At 40.1% G+C, this 23,741-nt stretch overlaps 1 protein-coding gene across 1 annotated transcript in view; it reads right to left on the bottom strand.

Annotated features, from left to right (window-relative positions):
* LOC145415347 (fat-like cadherin-related tumor suppressor homolog) overlaps positions 1-23,741 on the bottom strand; it is a 394,573-nt gene that overhangs the window by 251,169 nt on the left and 119,663 nt on the right. Inside the window, exon 3 of the mRNA XM_080284623.1 lies at positions 4,803-5,007. Coding sequence (XP_080140749.1) covers positions 4,803-5,007 — 205 coding nt within the window. The remainder of the gene's footprint in view (positions 1-4,802; positions 5,008-23,741) is intronic.

Below are 23,741 nucleotides of genomic sequence, written 5' to 3'. Positions count from 1 at the left end.
ATTTTCTTACAGTCCCTCCACTTTACACTCAAATTCCTTCCAAATTCCTCATCCACTCTCTCCTTACTCTCTCTTACTTTCCACATATAACTCTCTCTTCCGCCTCTCATCTTCTTCCACGCCTCTATTTCTCATCCATTCATTGTATGCTTTCTTCTTTTATGCCACAGCCTGTTTCACCTCTTCAGTCCACCACGCTGTTCTTTGCACCCCCCTCCGTCTTCCTTCCACACACCACATCACATGCTGCACATATTTCTTCTGTAAATATCTTACACATACCTTCCACGTCTCCCATCTGCTCCAATTCATATTTGCCCAATCGTTCCTCCACTTCTCTCTTATACTCTGCCTTTTTCTCATCCTCTTGTAACCTTTCCACTCTCCTGACGATGATAATGATAATAATTATCTGTGCATAAGAAACATACAATAACATGGCGACGAAGAGTTGCTAGGAGGCATCTTTATTCAGCTGATTATTATTCCTCTCCCTCTTCCCCCATTTCTTATAAAAAAAAAAAAAAAAAATCACATCAGCCTTATTCAAAGTCTATGTATCTATCCATAGCCCGACGCCCTAATCCCGCAAAAGGGTGGCCGCAGACAAAACGCCTCCAAGTAGCTCTGTCACTCACCATTTGACTACCCTCCCCCCAACTCACCCTCCCCTCCCTCATATACCTCTCAACTCCATCCCTCCACCTCATCCTTGGTCTACCCCTCCCTCTCCCTCCCTCCACCTCACCTACATACACCCTCTTAGTCAGTCTTTCATTCTCCATTCTCTCCATATGTCCAAACCACCTCAGTGTATTTCTCCTAATCTTCTCATCCACATCCACATCCACCCCACAACGTTCCTTCATTTCTTCATTCGTCAACCTGTCCCTCCATGTCACTCCACATGCTCCTCTCAAGTAGCTCATTTCCACCGCTCTCACTCTTGACTTGTTCCCCTCTTGCAAGGTCCACGCCTCGCTTCCATACGTCAGGGTAGGGATCACAATACTATCATGCAGTGACTTCTTAACTTCCATACTCACCTCCCTATTTCTCATCACTGCTTTCAGTGAACCAACACCCTTCCTTCCCTGTTGTACCCTTTCACGCACTTCATCCCCCAAAGTTCCATCCTTACTCATCACAGTACCCAAGTACTTGAATGCACTCACATTCTCCATATCCTCACCATACAACCTCACTGTACATTGTGACTTCATTCCTCTCAAACACCATAACTTTACTTTTGTTTACATTAACTTTCAGCTTCCTCCTCCTACACACTGTCCCAAATTCATTCACCAAACCTTGTAACTCCCATTCATCTTTACTCAACAGTACTGTATCATCAGCAAACAGCAACACCGGAATCTTCCGAATCTCACCCTCATTCATTAGAGCCACCCTCACATCCACTGCCCTACCTTGCACCTCCTTTACAACCCCATCCATGTATATATTAAACAGCCATGGAGACATCACACAACCCTGTTTCTGTCCCACACTGAGATCAAAGAACTCACTCAGCTCACCATCCATTCGCACCGTAGCCCTAGCTCCCTTGTACATACTCTTCACAGCACTCAACAATTTCCCCTCCACTCCATATATCCTTAATACCTTCCACATACCTTGCCTATCTATTCTGACACAAGCTTTCTCCACGTCCATGAAGGCAGCATACACTTTCTTTCCCTTCTGTAGATATTTCTCCATTAAACATCTTAGAACAAATATCTGATCTACACACCCTTTTCCCTTCCTAAATCCCCGTTGTTCTTCTCCAACTAGTTCCTCTGTCATATGCCTAATCCTATCAATGAGTATTCTACCATATATTTTACCAGTCACACTAAGAAAGCAAATACCCCTATGGTTACCACATACTTCTCTCTCTCTTTTACTTTGTATAAAGGAACAATTATATCTGATTTCCAGTCCTCTGGAACCCTTCCCTCTTCCCAAGCCAATCTACACAACTTCCATATCCACTCCACAACAATCTCACCCCCATACCTCAGCATTTCACCACACACTCCATCAATTCCTGGGGCCTTTCCCATCTTTATCTTCTTCATTACTTCCACTACTTCCGCCCTACTGATCTCTTCCTCCCTCCTCTCATCTCTTCTTCTCCCAGCCATTCCCCAACCACTTATACTCGCACTGCTCTCACTCTATACATTCAACAATTCCTCAAAGTGCTCCTTCCATCTCCCCAATTTCTCTCTCTTCTCCACCAACAATCTATTATTCCTGTCTTTCACTCCCCTATTTCCTCTTTCACACTGTCTTATATTCATTACCTCCTTCCAAAACAATTTCTTACTCTCCCTCAATTTCACACTCAGATTTCTCCCAAACTCTTCATCCACTTTCTTTTTACTCTCCTTCATCAGTCTCTTCACCTCCCTTCTCCTGCTCACAGATACCTCTCTCTTCTCTCTCTCTCTCATCTTCTCCCCTACCTCTACTCGCCAACCATTCACTTATTCAAAGTCACACACACACACAAAAAAAAAAGATTATTCCTACGTTCCTATTTCTCCTTTACGTCTCCTGCTTAACCCCTTCACCCCGACGATGTATTTTCCACTGTATTTTTACTATCTTCAGTTTTATTCAACTCTGGAGAAAGCTTCCGAACCGCAGGAGTTAGAAATACCCTTCATTTACTCCTTCGCTACAGAAGGTCTCCTCAAAGCTGAACAAAATCATCTTTAGGAAGAAACAATAAATCAATACAACGCGTCACCGGACTGAAAGGGTTAAGAGCGATTATACTGTACCCAAACGGGATTCGCTCCAGGCATGTCAGTGCCTTTTGCCCTCAAGTTATTATTTTCTTATACGTACTAAACACCTTTTTTTTTTTTTTTTCGGTCAATATATTCATTTTCTTCCTTCAACAAATACCTGTTCATTGCTAATAAAAGTTATTTTATGAAAATATTTATCGTATTAAAGGATTATCTTTTGGAGCGCTGTGCCGATGGATAGCAGACCATAAGCGTAATCTCTCCAGCGATACTTCACAAATATTTGTTTTTAAACTTGGCTGCAATTCATTCTATTTTGTATATGGTACATTAGACTTAAGTTTCCATTAATAACTGCAATACTGTCATGGAACACTTAATTCAGTCATCAGAACATTTATTTATGCTTCCCTTGGAATTACCCAGACCCAAGTCAAGCCCTTATGTGCAAGAAATAATAGCTTAAGTAAATCGTAGGGGGTCCTACACCTAAAATCAGTGCAATTCTTGATATTGGCATAAAATTACAGATGAAAAAAAAAAAAGGAAAAAATTATCAAAATACTGATGAAGCAATGGCTTGAGTGTCATAGGTGTGTACAGAAAGGCGTTTCCAGCTCTCTCTTCTGCAAATAATACATTCCAACCATTGAGGGACAATAATAATAAAAAATATTGCACCTTCAGCACAGTGGAATATTCGGGAAAGGTGCAACTAGTGTTTTAATACCTGAACTAGAAACATTATCAGGTGCTCATTAGCAAAGGATTTACACGCGGGCTCCACGGCAAAAAGTAGTAACATACTTAGGCCAAATATTTATGGTTGACAACGGTGTTACAGATGAAACATGATACTGAAATATGCGTCTGGAGATATGGCCTTTGTGTGTGTGTGTGTGTGTGTGTGTGTGTGTGTGTGTGTGTGTGTGTGTGTGTGTGTGTGTGTGTGTGTGTGTGTGTGTGTGTGTGTGTGTGTGTGTGTGTTGTCTAGTGAGTTCACAGTTCCGTGGCTATTGTTGTTTCACCGTAACTTGTCCCAGAATTTGTTCCATTGCGTGTTGTTTCATCCAGTTCTATAACAGAATAAGATGGCGCAATGGCTCAAGATTCTTTATGTAGCATTTCTTTGAGACCAGCATCATACAGTGGTGTTAAATTGCTATAACCCGGCATCCAGCCTGCACAGACGGCAATTATAGGCCAGGTTACAGAGAGTATAGCGAGACTGACCTGTGGTGGATGGAGAGTGAAATCGAGGTGAAAAATGAGGGTGAAAAAACTTTCTCCCAGTATGAGTAACACTGCAAGATAATAACACAGGTAAAATGAAAAGACGTTGGAAGGTGATACTGTCCTGTGGTGTGGTGAGTGGTAAAGTTGCTAGCGACACTTCTGAGGGTGGAAAAAAAATAAGTCTCTCTCAAGCTTACCAAGACCAATGTTAACGGGATATAAACGTTTTCTGGTGAACGTTTATGGTAAGGTTAATCTATCACTGACCTCTTGTGGAATGTGAGGTGAAGCTGCTAAGGTGATTGCTGCGGGTGAAAAAGTTTCTCCAAAGCTTAGGATTATAGGATGACTAAAATATTATCACACACACACACACACACACACACACACACACTGACTACAGCTAATAGTAAGGTGAAGCCATTAGCTTACCTGTGGTGGTGTGAATAGTGATGTCGAGATTGGTGATAAAGTCTCTCCCTTGGAAAGTATACCTGTCTGATGGTACTAGAGAATAATGGGTTTTGTAATACTATGAATCCTGGCCTGTAGTGGGGTGGATTATGAGGTTGCTGAAGTCTCCGCTGCGAGTGAAAATGTCTCTCCATAGCTGAGTAAAACTGTCAGATGGTGGCAAAAAAAAGAGTATAAACGACGTCCTAGGCTGGAGCTTATCGTAGTCAAGATCTAAAGACGTGGTGGCTGGACGAAGAAATGATTCAGGTGGATGCTATGGGTGTAGTGGTTTCTCGATTGCAGTTAGAGGAAAGTATAATACACAGGAAGATAAATCATGAGACTGACCTGTGGTGGGGTGGATGGTGAAGTGGCTGAGGTGGTTGCCGCGGGTGAAGGTGAAGGACAGGTGGGTCGGTGTGAGGTCCGGGTCGTGTGCGGTGAGGGAGAGAACCAGGGTGTCGGGGGGCAGGTTCTCAGTCAGGCGGATATGGTAGGCTGGCTCCTCCGTCTGGGGTACATGGTCGTTCACGTCCTCAATCTCCACCCACACCTGTCAAAAATAATTTATTAACTTATAAATAAACAGATAAATAAATATAAGTTCTTGAATTCATCTGTGGTAACTATCAAGGATTGAACCCAACAAACATTATCCCAAATTAGGTCAGTGAACATTTCATTTTACATTATAAGACTTTATTTCAGGCGTATTAGGTAAGCTGTTTGGGCCATATGGTTGTTTACATGATCTACCCTCACCTACACCTGTCCAATAAAGACGTCTTGAAATTCTCCATGAAATTATTTCATAATACTAACATATTTTTTATTTTATTCTTCCTATTTTCAGAAAATTTTGTTCAGCTAAAGAGAGACTTACTAAAAGGTAAAAGTGATATATAATCTTCATTACCCTTTTAGTAGGGGAGGTATTACCTAAGTTAACTAAAACTGGATGGAAATAGCAAGAATAATATGAAAAAAAAAAAAAAACGTTACCGACTTGATGGGGTTAACTGACAGGAAAATAAGCAGTAAACGTTCCCCTAGACTGGCCACAGACACGCGCCTGTCGGATTTCTTGGTCCTTATTTCGGTTCCAGATACGAATTTGCTGAGGATTAACTTAACGATAATTTAGCCTGCATTGTCGTGTTCACAGGAAGTTTACAATTACATCATTGCTTTTTTCCGATTTAACAAACCTAATACGCTTAAGTAATACTTGTTACACCATTAATATTTTTGTAGCATCTATGAGATTTGTTTAAGTGACATACAAGATAATATTAACATGCCATAAGCAGAGACATACAGTATTTGTAAGGAAGTGGCGTCATAAAGCTTCCTAACCCAGCCTCCTAAAGCCGAGGAATATAAGACCCCTTAACCCTCTATAGTGACTGACACACACACACACACACACACACACACACACACACACACACACACACACACACACACACACACACACACACACACACACACATCCCATAATGCCTGAAACTTTGCGGGATTAACTAACAGCTTTTTCATCACAAAATGTTTACAGATACTGTTATCGTTGTTTCCATACCGTTGTTCAGTCCAAAATGACCAATTCTGACCAAAAAATGGGAAAAAAACGAAGTCCGCATATTTCCCCATGTCGCTATTTCCAACACCTCTGACCGTCCCGTCGCGCGGGATCGGGAAAAATTTTTCTTTGGTATTTTTCTGACCCTCCCTGGATTTACCCCGACCTAATGCAAAAAGAATTAGGTCGATAACTATTACCGTTCTCGTGCAAGGAACGAACAGACACAGACATACACAGCTTGACTATTAATACATACATATATATATAGATATATATATATATATATTATATTACATATATATATATATATATATATATATATATATATATATATATATATATATATATATTGCCAGACGCCATAATCCCGTAAGGGGTGGCCATTTGACTTTGAGTTATTTGTTTAACGGGGAGGGGCACTAACCCTCCACCAACCCACTTGCTGACACGTAGAGAGCACGTATAGTTTGGTTATATGGTTACCACCCAGCGTTGTAAATGGTTTCTTGACTTATAGGAAACCATTTGCCTTGGCACTCAATGTAATGCCACCTGTAAAGGAAAGAAAAGCAATATGAAGTGACAGGAAAGATGAGAGAAATAGGAAGAGAGGAGGGCAGGAACAGAAAAAGAATGATAAAGGCTAATGAAGAAGTAGGCAGCACTACATCAAGTGAGTGGATGATGGTCGCCACCACCTACCACTATATATATATATATATATATATATATATATATATATATATATATATATATATATATATATATATATATAGGGGCATTTGTCTTCTTAGTATAATAGGAAAAGTGTATGGTAGGATACTTATAGACAGAGTTAGAGAAAGAACAGAGAAATTAGTTGGAGAAGAACAGGGAGGCTTTAGGAAGGGAAGAGGTTGTGTAGATCAGATATTCATTCTTAGATCTTTAGTGGAAAAGTTTCTAGAGAACGGAAAGAAGTTGTATGCGGCTTTCATGGATGTGGAGAAAGCATATGACAGGGTGGATAGACAAGGATTGTGGAAAGTGTTAAGAATATATGGAGTAGATGGGAAGTTGTTGAATGCTGTGAAGAGTATGTACGATGGTGCGAAGGCTGCAGTGCGTGTGGATGGTGAACTAAGTGAATTTTTCTCTTTGAAAGTTGGTTTGAAACAGGGATGTGTCATGTCTCCATGGATGTTCAATCTGTACATGGATGGGGTAATAAAAGAGGTACAAAGTAGGGTAGTGGATTTTGGAGTGGCCCTGGTGAGAGAGGATAGTGTTTGGAAACTCCCTGTACTGTTGTTTGCAGATGATACTGTGTTGTTGAGTGAAGACGAAAGGGAGCTGCAAGGCTTGGTGGATGAGTTTGAGAGAGTGTGTAAGAAACGGAATCTAAAGGTGAATGTAGGGAAGAGTAAAGTGATGGTCTTTGAGAGAGGTGAAGTTAGTGAATGTACAGCGAGGCTGGATGGTGAGGAATTGGAAAATGTGAGTACGTTTAAGTACTTGGGTAGTGTGATGAGTAAGGATGGAGGTTTGGAGGGTGAAGTGCTTGAAAGGGTACAGCAGGGAAGAAAGGTTGCTGGTTCTTTGAAAGCAGTGATAAGAAACAGGGAAGTGAGCATGGAAGTGAAAAAGTTACTACATGACAGTATTGTGATACCAACTCTAACGTACGGAAGTGAAGCTTGGACATTGTTGGAAGGACACAAGTCAAGAGTGAGAGCAGTGGAAATGAGTTATTTAAGAGGAGCCTGTGGAGTCACGTGGAGAGACAGGCTGACGAATGAGGATATAAAGGAGCGTTGTGGTGTTGATGTGAATGTGATAGGAAGCGTTATGAGGAACACACTGAGGTGGTTTGGCCATGTGGAGAGGATGGAGGGTGAAAGACTGACGAAGAGAGTGTATGTGAGTGAGGTGGAGGGGGGAAGAGGGAGAGGGAGGCCGAGGATGAGATGGAGGGATGGGGTGGAGAGGTATATGAGAGAGTGTGGTGTGAGTTGGGAGCAGGGCAGTGAAATCGAGGGGGACAGGGCGACTTGGAGGCGATTTGTTTGTGGCCACCCCAAACGGGATTGAGGCGTCTGGCAAAATATATATATATATATATATATATAGATATATATATATATATATATATATATATATATATATATATATATATATGTGTGTGTGTGTGTGTGTGTGTGTGTGTGTGTGTGTCTGTGTCTGTGTCTGTGTGTGTGTGTGTGTGTGTGTGTGTGTGTGTGTGTGTGTCTGTGTGTGTGTGTGTGTGTCCTTTTTATTTTTTTATGTGGAGGATTGTGACTGTGGTTTGTAACTACATAACATTACATGAACACCCAGTGGGCGCAGGTCTCCGCCAAGGCAGCACCATTCCCCATCTGACCTTGATTTTATACTCTTATCGGCTAATATTATTTGTTCCTCTGATGAATCTCAGTTATTACCGCAAGTCGGGTGCAGGTCCATCCAATAATATTCTATATGTTGCAACTGATAGACATATGAGAGGACAGATAACGAATGCGAGTCAAGCCACAGCCTCTATTGCTTAGGCAAGTAACAAGTCTACTATTACAAACCAATACAGTTATGATTAAATCTTGTATTATCATTAAAATACCTCCACTCTTACCCTCTCATGTACGGACAACTTTATTATACTATTCCAGTTAAAGCCAGGCAATTTTATCCAGCATACAGTGAGTCGTAGGGTCCATATTCTCCACTGTTATCAACAGTAACTACCATCCCTTTCTCAGCTTCCATCATCCCTCTCCATGACTTTCCCCCTTTCCCCTCGCCATGAAATAATCCCTGCCACTTCCCTTCGTCTTTCCCGATCCTGCTTTTCTTCCCTCACATTACATATCTCCCACTTCTGCTTCTCTCCTTCCCTTTCATTGTGCACTAATATCTACCCTTTCCCATCGTCTTTCCCATTCCTGTCTTTCCTTCCCTTACCTATCTTCTCCCACTATCCCTGCTTCTATCCTTCCTCTATCCATTGCTCCTTGCCATTATCCGTATCATCCCTAATTCCACGTTGCTCTTAGTTTCTCTTTTCTCCCTTCTACCTTAACCCTCCACTATCCCTATTCTCTGCTCCTACTTATATTATCGCCAAAAAAATCCCCCCCCCCTCTCTCTCTCTAGCTGTAACATTGTGACATTAGTGATCGTGTTCTTTTCTGACATAATGAAGTCGATTTCGTTCGTTTTTTTGTTTCTCCATTTCGGCTACTCAAGGTCCATTTCCTCCCTGTTGTTTTGTGGTATGCTGTATTATTCTTACATTACCGTACGCTGATGATTCCACCCTTCACCTTTCCAATCAGTTCCCGCAACGTCAATCCCAGCAAGTTATTTCAACAAACAAGGGATGAGGCTATGGCACACCTAATGTCTGACTCTGACTGGGGTCAAAAATATTCTTGTTTTTAATGCATCAAAAACTCAGTTTTTACACCTATCAACCCGACACAATCTTCCACAGGAGTACCCACTAATGTTTAATAATATCCAGCTCAATCTTACATTATTCTTGAACTTGCTTGGGGTGTCATTCACTCGGGACTAATCTTGGAAAGATCATATTGCATCTCTTCCAAAATCTGCTTCTAAGAGATTAGGTGTGCTATGTCGACTCCGTACCTTCTTTACCCCTGCACAATTATTGACTTTATACACGGGTTTTATTCGCCCCTGTTTAGAGTACAACTCTCATGTGTGGGAAGGCTCCCCACATACAGCTCTTTTCATTAAGGTGGAGTCAAAGGCTTTTCGTCTCATCAACTCTCCTCCTCTTACTGGTTCCCTTCAACCTCTGTCTCTTCGCCGCACTGTTGCATCTTTATCTCCTTTCTATTGCTACTTCAGTGGTCACTGCTCCTCTGAACTGTCTGCTTGCATCCCTCCACCTCTTCGTCGGGTGCGTTGCACCCGTCTGGCAACAAACTCTCATCCCTTTACTGTCCAACTATCTAATGCAAGAGTTAACCGTTACTCCCAGTCCTTCATTTATGCAACAGGTCAGCTCTGGAACTGTCTCCCTCTGTATTTCCTACTTCCTATGATCTCCAGTCTTTCAAACGTAGTGTGTCAGGCATCTCGAAATGAACGGATCTTGAATTTGGCTCTGTTTTGTATTGTTTTTGTTTTTTTCTTGGAGGGAACGGTTTGCGGGCTCCTGGCCTTTGGTTCCTTCTTTCTTGCATTAAAAAAAAAGTAAAATTTACCGCCATTTCACTTCTGTCATTCCTCGCTCCTACACTGAGTTTTCCCAGACAAGCTTCTCCATTTTATGATTTGCCGAGTTTTGTATTGAAGTCTTTCATGAGTAGAGTATATATATTTTTTCTTCTTCCATAACCTGGGAGATGTTGTAATAGAATGTTTCTATTTCTTCATCTGTGTTTCGAGATGTGGGTGCATATGTTTTTATTTCTTTCATGGTGCATCTTTTGCATAATCTAGTTACAATCCATGTCACTCTGTCAGACACACTGCTGAATATAACAATGTTCTCTGAAAGATTTCTGTTAATTTGGAATCCTAGGCCACTAACTCTTTCATTCTGCCTTCTCCTGTAGTAAAATAGGTTGTTGTTGTCTTGCAGCTGAATTAATTTTTTCTTCTATTCCGTGGACCTCGCTCAGACCTATAATATCCCAACTAATGCTGTCTAATTCAGTCATTAAGGCGTCAAGTTCCTAATTTTCTGCGAGGCTTCTTACACTGTACGTGTAGATTTTCATGTATTTCAGTTTATTTATGTCCTGGTCTCTGATTTGCCAAGACAATGCCTACTTACTTTCAGTGGCACACTGCCCATAAGCACAGGAGGCAGTGCGGTTGGACCTTTAGTAGACGATGATCCAACATGAATGCCCGAATATTCATTACCAGCAGAATTCCTGTTAGGATGGGGGGACTTTAGCAAAAAATCTCACCTCCCTGACATAGTTTTTGGTGAAATGTAATTTTTGTGGCACCCTATTCAGTACATTCGGTGAAGCCCTATATCCCATTGGCACCCAGCATCCTCAATATAGGACGAAGCTGGGCATTTTCAAAATTTAATGAAGAAGGGAGCTCCCGGGTAGGGACCTATGAGCTTTTCGACTATGAGCCGACAGGCGGAGGGCGGTACGCTTCCAGCAGAATTCCTCGCACAGGAGTTCCAGGACCCAATGGGATATACTTGTATATATAAGGGGTCCCATGGTCCACACCGTCTAAGACAGTACCTTGCACATCTATGAGGTGTTCTCCTATACGCCACCCGGGAACGTGGTGGGTTGCACGGCAAGATCTAATTTCAGACGTGAAAGAAGAAAAGTGATTAAAAATAAAAAGGTATGCCCAATAAATGTAGGTGAAAACAAAGGCTGCCTTTCATTTAGAAACAAGGAACATAATTGAGGGTCTAAGTTATGCTCAGCGTGACATACAGTAGATGGGTTGAATGACAGCCTAACAAAAGTGTTACAGGAATCAGCAGAGGTAGTATGGAAAGCTAATACAACCAAGGCTAATAAGTATTCAAAAACGACCATCAAACTCATGAAGAGATGAAAGGAGATGAAAATAAAACAAAGAGAGAAGAAATACATGGAGCAGAATTAAATATGCTTATCTAAAACATGAGAAGAAAGAAAGAGAAGCATGGATCAGATTTAAAAAAAAAAAAAAAATCGAAAACGGAAAAAGTCTTAAACAGGTTCTAAACCAAATGGCATTCGGAAAGCAAAGATGTTGAAGTCATTAAATGCAGAGAGAAGATGGAGAAGGCAGTTGAAGAAACTTACAAAGAACTATATACATCAAAGACAATAGTACCAAAAGCTAACTTTTTATTTGACACATGTGAAATACCAGAAGTAACACCAGATGAAGTACATTTTTCTCTTAAAAGTACGAAATGAGCAAAGACTCCTGAAGAAGAACAGTAGCAGATTTACAGTCGGAGGCAGGAGTAGAAGTTCAAAGTCGCCTCAACCACTTATTTACCCAATGTATAAAGAAGATAATAAATCCCAAAATGGTATAATGCAATAGTTACTTTGCTTTACAATAAAGGAGACTCAAAAGATCTTACTAAGTATCGACCTGTCATCTTATTATCAATTAATTACAAACTCTTCACTAAAGTTCTTGTGAACAGTATAACAACAAATCTGGAATAAAACCAACCTCGTGAACAGGCATGATTCCGAAGCGATATTCGACTAAAGATCATCTGCATACAGTGAATCAGCTGACCGAGAAAACTACAGAATATAATAAACCACCGTGCTTAGGTTTTGTTGATTGCGAAAAGGCAGAGCATTCGTAAACTCATTGTATGAACAAGGAGTAAACGAGGACATTGTAAAACTGCTCGGAAACATATACAAAGAGGGAACTGCTACAATTAGGTTACGTAAAGACTCAGATAATATTAAGACTGAAAAATGCGTACGTCAGAGAGATACTGTTTCACCCGATTTATTTACAGTATGCCTTGAAAGCATTTTCAAAAAGCTAGAGTGGGAGAACGAAGGAGTAAACATAGATGAAGAATACTTAAACCATTTAAGATTTGCAGATGACATTGTCTTCATCTCAGAAACAACAAACCTTGCAAGATATGTTAGATGACCGAAAAAAAGGAGTCTCAAAGTAAGGCTAAAGACGAACCGGGGTAAAGAAAACGAAATATAACGACGCATTACGGTAGATGGAAAGCTTTCGGGTAAACATAAAGACATCATGAAAAACAGCTTGCCAGCATGTATTAAACGAAAAGTATATAACGAGGTTATAATCTCACCTATGGCATAAGGTTGTGAGACCTGGCAAATGACAAAATCAGAGGAAAGCAAATTAATCCGTTCTCAAAGAGCAATGGAAAGATCATTATCGGATATATCTTTGCGAAACAGGAAGAAATCAACTTGGATGAGATAGCAGACTAAGGTCAAAGACATTAGCAGTAATAAAGGAACAGAAATGGAGGTTGGCAGATCATGTAACAAGAATAAGGGATAACCGTTTTTGGCAAGAGGATGACTTACTGGACTCCAGGCGATTTCATGTGTTGAAGAAAAGCCAAATAGAAAGTGGCGAGAGGAGATAGAGTCCGCAGGCAAAATCTGGCAGAGATTGGCTGAGTCAGGGAATATGGGGAGAAAGTTCGACGAGGCCTTTGTTCAGCAGTGGACTTCCAATGGCTGATTTTATAAATATGTGCCGTATATATATATATATATATATATATATATATATATATATATATATATATTGTTACGAAACAGAGAAAGATAATGTACACTTTAAGTGAGAATACGAAGAGTCACTACTGTCCCGTAAAGTTCCAGGTTCAAAACAAAAGAGTTAGGTAAAATTACAAGTTAAAGTTTAATGCTTAAATTAACAACAAAACATTCAGGACTCATAAGGATAATGTAATGGCAAAAACAGGTTAAATATATATGGTTAACTGCAATAGCCTCTATTAACACGAAATTAGCAAGAATAAATTTATCTAAGTCAGCCCTGATAAAATGAGATACCAGATAATACTCAGTGAATGCCAGATAAATAATTACAGATACAAACTATTATCAAAAATGACTGACACAACCCAACATCAATCAAAAACCTCACTAGGCTTAAGAATTAACCTTATGCTACACAGTACAAGAAAAAATGCAACAACAGTTATACTCAAATTACACACAGCTGCTAGATGGTTGGAGATTTCTTGAGCACTCACAATAATAATATCTGTACAGGGGAGGACAGAGATGTGAACAAAATGAGGAGCAGATCTAAGTGGCAATGATGCAGAGACTGAGCTCATTATATAGGGGCCAGCAGAGCCTGATACAACTTGTAAGAAGGACGCGCAAATGAAGCCATGGGGACAGAGAGCTGCAAATCCCGCAAAGTATAACAGAGAGAACGACTTACTCTACTATAACGGTAGAAGGGGGGGACTGAGGCAGAACACGCTCGTGATCAAACATGCAGCAACTGTGCGTTAAAATTACACAAAGGATGATGAAATCATGGCTATGTAACACCTCCCCACAAAGAAAAAAGAAATTTACAAAGGAAATTTCTTATTACTCTAAAACAATCTGTATATGGCACTACAGACCATGCAAAAGTCTTTCCTAATAGTACAAAACATGAGATCTCCCTAGCACGCTCAGTCATAGGTACTTGCCAGTATCCCTTTAACAAATCAAACTTACTTATGTACCTAGCCTTTCCGATCTTGTCTATGCAATCTTCCACACGAGGGAGAGGGTAAGTGTCTGTTTTGGTTATCTGATTAACACGTCTGTAGTCGATGCAAAGCCTCTGTGACCCACCTGGCTTAGGGACTAGAGTGACAGGAGAACTCCACTTGCACTGACAGGGCTCAATCATCTTGTGGTCCAACAGGTAGCCAAGCTCCTTCTCGATGAGAGGAACTTTCACTGGGTTCACACGGTAAGGAGGCAATTTAATTGGCTTTGCGTCTCCAACATCGACATCATGCATCAACACAGTGGTTCTTCCTGGAGTGGCACGGAACACTTGCGGGTACTCCTGCAGTAATGCCGAAAACTCCTGCCTTTCCTTGGGAGGTAGATGAGAAAGCTTAGTCTGGAGATCATTCATGATATCAGGATTCTTCCCCAAACTATCACTCAGGCTCATACTGCATGGGAGAGCTTCACTTGCAGACTCGGGTGGAACAGCTACAGTGCAGACTGGACTATTTTCGTCCCGCCCGTGATACAACTTCAGCATGTTGATGTGACACAGCTGCTTGCTCTTTCTATGATCTGGTGTGGCGATGACATAGCTGACATCACTGAGTTTCTTCTCCACAAAATAAGGGCCACTAAACTTGGCTTGAAGAGGTTGCCCATGAACTGGGGCAGAATCAAAACCTGATCTCCTGGCTGAAAGTGGCGTAACCTGGACTTCTTATCATACCAAGTCTTCATCTTCTCCTGAGCAGCTCCTAAATTCTCTCTCGCCAGCTGTAAAGCAGTGGACAGCCGTTCTTTGAAATTCATCACATACTCCAGCAGGTTGACGTCATCTTCCTCCGACAGCCAGCATTCCTTGAGTAACTTAAGGGGTCCTCTTACTTCATGGCCAAACAGTAGTTCAATAGGTGAGAAGCCCAGTGATTCATTTGGAGATTCTCTTGCGGCAAACACAACGAATGGAAGACCTTTATCCCAGTCTTTCTGATGTTCCAAACAGTATTTCTTGAGCATCGATTTGAGTGTTTGATGATATCTCTCCAACGCTCCTTGGGTCTGGGGATGGTAAGCTGAAGACGTGATCTGGGGAGATGCCCAACTCTTTCAGAGACTGCTTGAAAACATTTGACATGAAATTACTTCCTCGGTCTGACTGTACCTCCTTGGGCAGACCAAACTTTGTGAAGAACCCTAGCATTTCCTTAACCACGTTCTTTGCTGAGATGTTTCTAAGTGGAATGGCTTCAGGATAACGAGTAGCCATATCAATCATGGTCAACACATAAGAAAATCCTGAAGAAGTCTTAGGAAGAGGGCCCACAATATCCACCAACACACGGGTGAAAGGCGCCTCAAAAGGAGGAATGGGAACTAGAGGTGCAACCTTTTCGGTCTGATTACACTTCCCCACAACTTGACAGGTGTGACAAGACTTACAATACCAGGAAACATCCCTGAAGATACCTGGCCAGTAGAAGTGTTTCAAAAATGCGTGCCACAGTCTTCCTCACTCCAAGGTGTCCTGCCAAACTGGAATCATGAGCCACTCTAATGATATCCTGCCTACAAACACGAGGGATGACAACTTGATGTACAACCTCCCATTCACAGTCGGCTGATGCTGTTGGGGGTCTCCACTTCCTCATAAGTACTCCTGACTTTACATAATAACAAGTAGAAGCACCGGCTGACTCTTCTTCACTGTAAGCAGAGTTAGCTAGACCTTTCAACTCAGGGTCAGCAACCTGCAACTCAACCAACTCTTGACGAGACAAATTATCAACACTACGGGGTACTGCCTCATCTGGTGAGTGGTCCAAATTAGCAAGAAAAGTGTCAGCTAGGATAACATCATCATCATCATTATCCTCTAAATCACCAGTAACTTTAGACCTAGCCCTAGTGACAGCACATGCAGGGAACACATCAGGGACACCACAATCCTGGGCCGCAGCCACCGGCTCACCAGACAACTGAGGAGCTGGACACACTTGACTTCCACCAATATCATTTCCAAGTAAGAAAGTTACACCTGACATTGGGAGTGTCTCAACCAACCCAACCATAACAGAACCATTAACAAAACCAGACTCTAAATTCACTCTGCACAGAGGAACAGAGAAGTAATTATTCCCTACACCTTGTAAGATTACAGTTTCATCAGAGGAATTAAAATTAGAGCCTAGAACACTGGTCAGCATAAGGGATTGGCAAGCACCTGTATCACAATATATTTTAACTGATTTCCTGTCATTACTGTCCAGAGGACTGACAAAACCATCAGACAGGAAATTAGCACATGAACTCTTGAGAGTGTCACCCACGTTACTGCTCAAAAGAGGAGCTCCATCATGAGAATTTAAGTTACCCCTCAAAGCAGGTTCAGTTAACTCAGTTAAAGAATTCTGGGAACTCTCAAGAGTGGACACTAGACCAATTGACTGAATATTTAAAGACTCCTTTTTGTTCACATCACGCTGTCTCCTGAAACATCTCTCCGTAGTATGACCAAGCTTACTACAATAAGTACATTTACTTTTCTGAAATCTAGAGGTGAAGCTGGTATTTACTTCCTGAGAAACATCATCCTTATTCTCTTTCCTGTTACCTGTACTCTGAGTAGAGGCAACGTACTTACTCTCAGCTTTCCCTTTTTCTCTAGAATATCTCTTGTGAGTTAGAACATACTCATCAGCTAAAACTGCAGCATCAGACAAATTATCTATTCTTTTCTCATCAAGATATAGGCTTACATCTTTATAAATACATCTTTTGAAATCCTCCAGCAAAATCATCTGCTTAAATTTACCAAAATCAGAATCCACATTCTTAGAATTTAACCACTGCTCCAACAAATCTTCTTTGATTTTTGCATACTCAACATGGGATTGCTTATCTTGCTTGTAAGTTGTCCTAAATTTTACTCTATAAGCTTCAGGAACAAGCTCATAGGCCTTGAGAATCAAGCTCTTAACTACATCATAATTATCACATTGATCCTGAGGCAAAGATGCATAAGTTACTTGAGCTTTACCGGTGAGAACAGTTTGAAGGAGTACTGGCCAATACTTTTTAGGCCAATTAAAACCTGTAGCTACCCTCTCAAACAACTGAAAATACTTTGTTAAATCAGATTCATTAAAAGGAGGGACAAGTTTAACATTTTTAGCCACATCAAAATCATCAGAGCTAGATGATCCAGTTCCACCTTGTTTCATGCGATACTCATGGTCTGCCTGAATCCTAGCAATTTCAACTTGTGCCTCAACCTCCCTAGCACGGGCCTCCTGCAGGGCTAGCTGTAACTTAGCTAATTCAATCTGCGTTTGCTCATTTGGAGGAGTTACATTAAACAAGCTTTCATTAATCATGTCAACAATTTGATCTTTAGAATGATGAGAGCGAACAGCAATTCCCAATTGTTGAGCAACAAGCTTAAGTTCATTCTTTGTTCTGTTTTCTATATCACACACTGTTTGCACATTTGACAAAAAATCTTTGGCTTCATCAAGTGTAGTAATAGTAGACATAATTAATAAGTAACAGTCACAAAATATCAAGCAATATCCTTATGATAATATCCTGAATATCCTGATATGAGGTCGCCAAATTTATGTTACGGAACAGAGAAAGATAATGTACACTTTAAGTGAGAATACGAAGAGTCACTACTGTCCCGTAAAGTTCCAGGTTCAAAACAAAAGAGTTAGGTAAAATTACAAGTTAAAGTTTAATGCTTAAATTAACAACAAAACATTCAGGACTCATAAGGATAATGTAATGGCAAAAACAGGTTAAATATATATGGTTAACTGCAATAGCCTCTATTAACACGAAATTAGCAAGAATAAATTTATCTAAGTCAGCCCTGATAAAATGAGATACCAGATAATACTCAGTGAATGCCAGATAAATAATTACAGATACAAACTATTATCAAAAATGACTGACACAACCCAACATCAATCAAAAACCTCACTAGGCTTAAGAATTAACATTATGCTACACAGTACAAGAAAAAATGCAACAACAGTTATACTCAAATTACACACAGCTGCTAGATGGTTGGAGATTTCTTGAGCACTCACAATAATAATATCTGTACAGGGGAGGACAGAGATGTGAACAAAATGAGGAGCAGATCTAAGTGGCAATGATGCAGAGACTGAGCTCATTATATAGGGGCCAGCAGAGCCTGATACAACTTGTAAGAAGGACGCGCAAATGAAGCCATGGGGACAGAGAGCTGCAAATCCCGCAAAGTATAACAGAGAGAACGACTTACTCTACTATAACGGTAGAAGGGGGGGACTGAGGCAGAACACGCTCGTGATCAAACATGCAGCAAATGTGCGTTAAAATTACACAAAGGATGATGAAATCATAGGCTATGTAACAATATATATATATTATATACGAGTATATATCCCTGCGGACTTAGCAGATAGGTATGGGGAATATGCAGCAACCCCCCTGATACCTTCATTTGACCCCAAATAATTTTCTGCAGTGTTGTTTGCTTTAGATTCAAGAGAATTTTCAGAGTTAGTGGAAACAGAAACATGAGTTACTGGTCTCTTGATGTCGATATTACTGTTCTTTCCACTGACCCTACTTGTAGCCTTCTTTTTATCCCCCCCTCCCCTAAACCCTCATGATCTTCCCTACTTGCTCCTCCTCATATTCTTTACCCTGTCTAATCCATCTCCCTTTTGATGTTATATCTTGTTCTTGAACTATATATGCCAAACTTCTGAATTTGGTAAGACTTCCTCTTTATTTTTAAGGTCACCTAGAATGGACGATGTTTGTGTGGTCTGTTGTTGTTGCTAAACCCCAGTTTCTCTTGCCAAGCAGACCCGTCGACTACAGGTAAGCAATACTTCTATGGTGTCGTCCTGCAAGTATAATGTAATACGTACATGGCGCAGGGAACTGGCATCCCCTTGTGGTCGACACCACCTCACCTCACCAGGGCCGGGCCAGGGTCCTTCCCACGGCGAGGTGCAGGAAAGTATGAAGAGGTCTGGCTCCTGGGTGGACGCCACAGGTGCTCCACCCAGGGTCACAACGTCTCACCATGTGGCCTATAAATTTATAAATCTGTCTAACCCTCTCCCATTCCCTTCTCTCTGTTACTCACTGTTTCTCTCTTCCTGTTTGTACCTTTGCTCCTCCCTGCATCTCTCCTTTCCCTCCCTCCCATTCTGATCTCCCTCTCTCCCCCTTCCCTCCCTCCCATTCTGATCTCCCTCTCTCCCCCTTCCCTCCCTCCCATTCTGATCTCCCTCTCTCCCCCTTCCCTCCCTCCCATTCTGATCTCCCTCTCTCCCTTCCGCTGCTGTTGTGTGGGCTACTGCTGTAATCAGCTCCCGAAGCAGATCATCAAAAGTTGGAAAGTATGGAAAAAACTTAGTACTGATACGGAATCAAACGATCCGAGCAAGCTCCATAATGCCTGGTGAATACAAATTGCATTTTCTTACTGCTTTATGCTGGATTTATGTAAGTGATCTTTTTCTTGTATGTAAAAATTAAATTAACCTTTCATTGTTGATGAATAAAAATCATGTTAAATGAAATCTATATATATATATATATATATATATATATATATATATATATATATATATATATATATATATATATATATATATTGCCAGACGCCATAATATATATATATGTATATATATATATATATATATATATATATATATATATATTGCCAGACGCCATAATCCCGTAAGGGGTGGCCATTTGACCTTGAATTATTTGTTTTACAAGGAGGGGCACTAACCCTCCACCAGTCCACATGTTGACACGTAGGGAGCACGTCTAGTTTGGTTATATGGTTACTACCTAGCGTTGTAAATGGTTTCTTGGCTTACAGGAAACAATTTGGCTTGTCACTCAATGTAAAGCCACCTGTAAAGAAAAGAAAAGCAATAAGAAGTGACAGGAAAGTTGTGAGAAATAAGAAGAGAGGAGGGCAGGCACAGAAAAAGAATGATAATGGTTTAGGAAGAAGTAGGCAGCACTACATCGAGTGTGTGTGTATATATATATATATATATATATATATATATATATATATATATATATACTGTATATAAGCTAATATGACAAATATATATATATATATATATATATATATATATATATATATATATATATATATATATATATATACTGTATAAAAGCTAATTTCACAATATGAATCAATGATGGATAAATATATTCCCAAACAGGGTGTATTTAATATATATATATATATATATATATATATATATATATATATATATATATATATATATATATATACTGTATATAAGCTAATATGACAAATGTAATTTTTAAAAAATCGGTCATCAGTTCCTCGGAATATTTACAAAGATAAAACAAAAGGGTTTTCGTAAATATTGGTTAATTGTTCCGCAAATGCAAATGATGAAAAAAAGAGTGGACATATTTGCTTTTATACCTTCCATAACTACACCCAGAAAAAAGGAAAAAAATACATAGCAGCCCGTACAGTGGTATAAAAAATTTTACAAAACTCCTATTATGTGAACGGTATTTTTCCAAATAAACCTGTAGATAATCCGGAAACGCTTACTCATACTATTCTCTGCTCATTTTAACCTGGTTTAAAACTGCTCTCTCTCACATCACATGCAGAGATGTAACAATAAGCCTTACAATATGGTGCTAATCACGAAGAAGTGCAACGGAGAAAATGTAGAGCACTATTACTGGACTTTTGTCACTGTACTACGTGAAATAAGCTGCAATGGAAAATCTCTGACAAAAGTGGATGATACAGAGACAATATCCATTACAGAACTGCACGTAGGCCCGTAATCTCGTCGGGTAAGAAGGTTCCCTAGCACCTCTTCCTTAACGATTTATTTCCCAAAGTAACTAGTAATATCATTTTTTTTTTTTTTGCTTCTCATAGCTTTTTCAATATGGACATAGACTGCACGAATAGCACACAAGTACAGAGCACCGGAGCGAAATCATAAATAAACTGGTAGGGATGAGGTGTTAGTAAGCATCCTAACCGACTAACCGCACGACAATACAGTCCATAAACATGCAGAAGCCAAGCATATCTGCTAACCCCTCGGCATAATCGGTTTACCCTTATTCTGAGAGGTTTCTGCTAAGCTGAATAAAATCCTCCGTTACTGTGCAGAATTAAAAACAGTGCAAATGCTTGTGCAGACGCGATAATCATGATGATGACCCGTGCCATGAGACTGTTTTCAAGAAATCAGTGAAATATAGCCCAAGTGTACCGATATGCTGAATGAAAGGAAATTTCAAGTTATATTGCTATACAAGTTCCACTGATATTCCGTATGTACAGTTAGCACTAAAAGTCCTACTGCACAGATTCCCTTTCCACTGACATCGAAAAATAATCTGTCAGTGCCAATGTTATTAACGTAGATTTGATGCCATTTTACGAACCTGTTTTCCAGGGCAATTAAGAGTGAAGCAAGAGAGGTGACATGACTTTTAATGGTGACTGTGCTGCTGGAAAATATAATTTGATTGTACAAACTTGGATGGAGAAGAAAACATACCCTTTGAGTTCTTTGTTAACAAATGGAACCGTATTTATAACTCTTTAGTATCCCAAGATACTAAACGTAAGGTACAGGGGCAGACAACCCAATGGCCTCGGTGAGGTTCTGTGAGACGAAGAAAATCGTTTGTTGTAAGCTGGAATATTACACAAAGTTCTTTATTCACTGCCATATCGTTAGCGGTGATGGATGTTAATATTTTTAATGACACTAGTTTCTGGTCAGCATTATAAATTCGTCTGACATTAGAGGTAATCAAATACACATTTGGTAATTTTCTAAAAATTGAAAATGAACAGAGGAAAGGAAAAAAAATAATTCACGAAATTACAGGTGTCCTCCATCCATAAAAAAAAAAATAAATAAATAAAAATAAAAAACTAATAAAGGTTGAACATAAACTGCTGTAGGTTGAAGTTTGGGGGAAAACTAATTTGGGAAAGCAAATTCCAAAGAGAGGCAGTTCGGGGAATAAAGAAATTCTGATAGGCATAAGTTCTGCGATATGGCAATCCAGTCATGAGCGCTACCAGATGCCGCGGTAGCACGGGGAAAGACGTGGTCAGGTGGCACAATGGAGGCAATTTCGTTTGAACATTTGCCATAAAAGTATCTGTAAAATAATGCAAGGGAAGCAACATTCCTTATTACTTATAGGGGAGGTATATCCTTCATTTGTAGTTGCTGGGATAGTAATTTTCTGATAGCTTTGTTCTGAAGTTTGTTCAGTGGTATTAGTGCAACCTCTCCGTAACTAACAGGCTAATTAGGCAGTTATCGAAACCGTATTACACATGAAGCCTTTTTTTCCCCTTCTTGTTTCGCCATTTGGAATAATTCTTTTCATTTTAGCTTCTTAAATCCGATTATTTTTCTTCCTTTATGCAAAGAAAAAAAATCTAGGAAGAGTCTGTTGTACTGAAAAAGTTATGAAGTCTTTCTCTTAACTACCCCAGCTAACCATATAAGACCCAAGTAAAATGGGAAGAAAAATGATAACTTGGATCACACATAATAATAATAGTAATAGTAATAAAAATAATGCTAAAAATAATAATAACATCCCTACTACTACTACTACTACTACTACTTCTACTACTACTACTACTACTACTAATAATAATAATAATAATAATGATACAAAATAATAATACCATCCCTACCAGTAATAATAATAATAATAATAATAATAATAATAATAATCTATCTATCTATCTATCTATATACCTAGGCTTCATTCCCCAAGGAAAGGTAGGTAGCCGAGACAGGACGACACACTCCCCATTTACTCATCCATTCAAATACATTCATTCGCATCTTAGCCCCAAAGGGGAGAACGGACAGATCTTCACCTCACCACACCGCACAAGGGTCAACTGCACAATGCAATCAGTGACATCCACAGCAGAGCCCGACAACAGAGCTGGTTTACCCCTGCCACATCATAACAGACCCATCCCCTTACCCGCACCTGACCTGACTAGCTGATAAGACCAAATGCGGGAGAATATCCCCTCAGGGCTGCGTCATCACTTATTCATTCACAATTTCTCTCCATTTATTTCTGTCACGCACAGCCACTCTTCCTTGATCAACAGATATCCCTCTCGCATCCAGCGCTCTCTTCACACTGTCCATCCATCCTATTCGTGGTCTTCCTCTCAGCCTTACACCTCTCAAATCAGATCTAGTTATCTTTTTCATCAATCGCTCATTTACCATTCTCTCCATATGCCCAAACCATCGCAACACCCTCTGGTCAACTCTACCAGCCATCTCCAGAACAACTCCAGTTTTCCATCGCACTTCATCATTTCGCACTCGATCCATACGCGTCACTCCACACATACTCCTCAGACACCTC

The sequence above is a fragment of the Coenobita brevimanus genome, chromosome 102, assembly GCF_032717465.1.
Source record: "Coenobita brevimanus isolate Jiangsu-jjx chromosome 102, ASM3271746v2, whole genome shotgun sequence".
Classification (NCBI taxonomy): domain Eukaryota; kingdom Metazoa; phylum Arthropoda; class Malacostraca; order Decapoda; family Coenobitidae; genus Coenobita; species Coenobita brevimanus.
The sequence above is the reverse complement of the archived record's forward strand: the minus strand, read 5'-3'. Positions and strand labels throughout refer to the sequence as shown.